This window comes from Psammomys obesus, unplaced genomic scaffold (assembly GCF_907164565.1).
Source record: "Psammomys obesus unplaced genomic scaffold, mPsaObe1.curated_primary_1811, whole genome shotgun sequence".
NCBI classification, from domain to species: domain Eukaryota; kingdom Metazoa; phylum Chordata; class Mammalia; order Rodentia; family Muridae; genus Psammomys; species Psammomys obesus.
The window spans coordinates 440,309-444,011 of record NW_026596176.1 but is presented as its reverse complement, the minus strand read 5'-3'; the positions used below and the strand labels follow the sequence as shown (position 1 = coordinate 444,011).

At 50.6% G+C, this 3,703-nt stretch overlaps 1 protein-coding gene across 3 annotated transcripts; it reads right to left on the bottom strand.

Annotated features, from left to right (window-relative positions):
• Positions 1 to 507: 507 nt before the first annotated feature.
• Tmem86b (transmembrane protein 86B) lies at positions 508 to 3,627 on the bottom strand. 3 transcript variants are annotated; one of them, XM_055595582.1, is made up of 4 exons: positions 2,683 to 2,756; positions 2,513 to 2,538; positions 2,013 to 2,259; positions 508 to 1,187 (listed from the first exon to the last, which is right to left on the bottom strand). In XM_055595582.1, the coding sequence occupies exons 2-4, from the start codon at positions 2,531 to 2,533 to the stop codon at positions 805 to 807; spliced, it is 651 nt and encodes a 216-aa protein (XP_055451557.1). In that variant the 5' UTR covers positions 2,534 to 2,538; positions 2,683 to 2,756; the 3' UTR covers positions 508 to 804. The 3 variants fall into 3 exon arrangements, with proteins under 3 accessions (XP_055451557.1, XP_055451558.1, XP_055451556.1); XM_055595583.1 differs by having other exon boundaries at positions 2,668 to 2,685; XM_055595581.1 differs by lacking the exon at positions 2,513 to 2,538 and having other exon boundaries at positions 2,683 to 3,627.
• Between the last annotated feature and the right edge of the window lie 76 nt (positions 3,628 to 3,703).

The window sequence follows — 3,703 nt, the reverse complement described above, 5'->3', positions numbered from 1 at the left end:
CCTCATCAGGCAGCTCACAACTGCCTGTAATCCAGATCCAAGGGGATCTGACACCTCTGGCCTCCACAGGTACTTCCATTTATGTATACAAACAGATAAACACAAGTACACACACACTTAAGAAGAGTACTTCCTGTGCAACTGTGGGGACCAGAGTTTAAATCCCAGCACAGAAGCCATATAACCCCAGCTCTGAGGAGGGCAGAGACAGCACTACTGGGCCTTGTTGGCCTGTGGCCTAGTTGAGAAACTGCAAGCCCCAGGTTCAGCGAGAGACCCTGTCTCAAATAGGTGGGGAGTGAGAGAGCATACATACTTGTGTGCTCCCACTGAGGTCAGAAGAGATATCTCCTTCCCAACTCAGTAGGAGCACACAAGTATGCCCATCTGTACACACGTGTTATCTACTCACATTCACTCACTCATACTCAATCTTTTTTAAAAGGCTGTGCTTGCTGTTATGAACTGTCATCATCCCTACACATTACTTCCAAATAATGGTGACACTGATGTTCCAACACTCCTTTTACTTATGCAGCTTGAATCAGATTTGGAGCAGTGTGAAGGGGTAGGTGGATAGGAGAAGGTGACTAGGAAAAGGAAGCAGACATGGGGAGGGTTGGGTTGAGGGGACTGGAATCCACAATCAAGAAGCCAGGGAAGGCAACTTGGATCTCAGTAGTAGATTTGAATTCTGCCCACAGGATACAGATGTTTCAAGATGGCTTCGAATCTGCAAGCACATTCCCAGGCTGGGTTACTGTGGAAAAGCCGTCTTTATGGGAGGGGACACTGGGTCCTGCATTAGTGGGTTTTGAGCCCTGGGTGCCTGATGGCTGACAGGGTGAAAAGGAGCTGGGCTGCATAGTAGGTGCTCATGATCACTATGCGGGCAAAAGGCAAGGAGTGGACAAAAGTGTTCCAGGCCAATACCCCATCGGAAACAGTAAAGAGCACAGCACCCCAGCCAGCACTCCCACCCCAGACAAGGCTGCGCCACAGCATGGAGTTCAGGATCAGCCCATAGGCCAACACGGGCAGGACCATGTTCAGGTCAAGGTGTGGTAGAAGGAAGATGTCGTATATGAGAGAGGCCAGGATGGTGAACAGCAGCAATCCAGGCTTCAGGGGAGACAGGCCAAAAGCCCAGAGGTAGAATAAATGGGCAGCAGAGAAGGCAGCCATGCCTGAGGGAGAGAGGGATGGGAACCTATTGAGGTAGGGGGTAGGTGCCCAGCGAGGCGGGAGTTGGCCTCCACCAGACCTGAAATTACAATGTCCCCAAAGCACCAGCTCCACCCCACAGCCATGGCACCATCACCATGTCCTGCTGAGATTATAGCACCCCTTTTCTTGGTGGGTTTCTAATTTCTTTTCATCCTTGGGTGTTCAATCCGTCCTAAGAGCAATGGGAATGACCTTAAAATCCATAGTGTCATGTGCTTGCTCTGCTCAAGTGCCCATCTAACACTCTAAATTGTGTTCTGAGAAGCTCTACACCCTTGTTTTACCAACCAATCTACCAGACAGACTGGCCCATTTGGGCAAAAATCACCCCAGAACCTTTCTACACAGTATCTCCATGCCCAGAATGGCCACTCTCCCCACATGCATATACACCTTTGAAAACATTCAGTAACAGGTGTGGTTGAGAAATTTCTGTATATTCCTGCAATGCTAGCACTTGAGAAAGGTAAGGCAGGAAGACCGTGAGTTTGAGGCCATTCAGACCAGCCTGGACTGAATATCTCAAAAAATGACACCCTGCTACCCTCACCCTCCTCAGCTATGCTACATTTTCTACACATCCCCCTTCCAAACAGTCTGACCTCAAGCCCCTGGCTGAGCTGTGAGCTACCTACCACTCATGACTGCCTCCTAGTGTCTCAGGATCACAGCCTGGTTCAGCCAGGGGGCTCTAGGGAAAGTTCCTTATAACCCAGAGTTGTATCTGTGCACTGATTCAACTGCACAAGAGCCCTAGATGTACTGTCATGGGGTTCCCTGCTCACCATAAAGGAAAGCTTCAGGCCAGATGAGGCAGGCATCTCCCACAGCAGAACACACAAGTGCTCCCTGGAGAAGCCAGGTGTAGCTCCCACCAGGGCCCACAGCCCACAGGAACACAAGCAGGCAAAGAATGGGCTGGCACTTGACCAGGGCACTGACCCAGGACGGCTGGTCCTCAGGAATCCAGAGGAGGAAGTAGAGGGAGCAGGCAAGGATGAAGGGGACCAGCCACCTGCGGACCTGTGGGTGCTTCAGGAGAGGAAAGCTGCTTCAGTGTCCCATACTCAGCCCAGTCCTGGGGTAGGGGTCACATCACAACAAGGCATGCTGGGAAATGCCTATAATTCCAGTACTTAGAAAATAGAAACAGGAGAATGTTCAGTTCAATCCAGTCTAGGATATATAGTGAGAACCTATTTTAACATCCGTCCCCCACACCACCCTCATGCCAGGACCCAAGGTGTGTCCAAGTCGGACTTCAGAGAATAGGATCATTAGCTACCTTGGTAACCTTTTCATTCATGTCTCCTGTAACGACAAAATCATACCTTAGAAGCCAGCCTTCTGGAAGGACAGGGGATCCCAACCAACTCACCAAGCATAGAGAATCACAGGCCCCACGGCTGCCCACATTCCCAAGGCTGACCCCATCCCCACCTCAGGGGTTCTCACTTGGTCTGGGAAGAGTGTCTTCAGAGGCAGCCCCTCTTTTCTAGCATCCATACTGAGTGGCTTCAGAGGGCAGAGGGGAAGCTCTGTGATTACACATTAACCCAAGTGTCCTGTGGACTCTGGGGCTGATAACAGGACTAACTCAAGGCCTGTTCTTGCCTGGCACTTGCTGATGAGGTGTCCATTAGAACACCCTTTTCAGCCCCTCCCAGCACCTAGAAACCTGGTCACCTCCTCTGATAGGCAGTAAAAGTGAACCCCATCTCAAAGGACCTCCCACTGTCTTCTGCCCAGCCAATCAGAAGGGAAAATGCAGGGTTCCACAGAGAGGTACCCACCCCACAACCAACCCTGAAAGCTGGAAGGCCTCCAGAAGAGTTCTGCCACAGCACTATTTGAGTAAATCCTGCCTTGTGCTTGATGTCATTCAAAGACATTTCCTGGAAGGATGATCACTCATTGTTGTGCAACTTCCCGTGGAGAAGACAGGGACCTACTGGGTTTAAGTGCCCAGCTTACTACTAGGTTCCGTAATAGGGGATGCTTCCTCCTGTGTCCATTCCCAAGGCAGCTCCTTGTCTCCTAATCCCTCCCCACTTTGTTTATTCACGACATGGTTTCTCTCTGTAGCCTGGCTGTCCTGGAACTTTGTACACCAGGCTGGCCTTGAACTTACAGAGAACCACCTGCCTCTGACTCTGCCTCCTGAGTGCACCACCATGTCTGGTGTGCCTACTATCCCCTTAATGGCAGAAAGCCCAGCTCCAAGGTCTAGGGACCTCTTAGCTAACTGAGTATAGTTCCTACTCTGATCTGCATTTCAGGATGAGAGGGTTCCAAAGTGCTAACTCAAAGAGACCAGTGCCCTTTTTCTGATATTCTTCCTGGTGCATAAGCATTCCTCTAACCCCCACCCCACAAACACTTGCGAGTGTGATCTCAAGAAAATGTAGCTCTCTAGGCCATGTAGAGTAGGTTCATCCAACTCTGAGTACCAGAACTCCAGGTCTGACACCAGGAA

Excerpts from the sequence above, each read along its gene's own strand:
- Tmem86b (XM_055595581.1), bottom strand. The coding sequence starts at position 2,733 with ATGGATGCTAGAAAAGAGGGGCTGCCTCTGAAGACACTCTTCCCAGAC. Across the intron at positions 2,260-2,682 it reads AGACACTCTTCCCAGACCAA|CACCCACAGGTCCGCAGGTG; the intron begins GTGAGAACCCCT and ends CCTCTCCTGAAG. Across the intron at positions 1,188-2,012 it reads GCCTGAAGCTTTCCTTTATG|GCATGGCTGCCTTCTCTGCT; the intron begins GTGAGCAGGGAA and ends TCTCTCCCTCAG.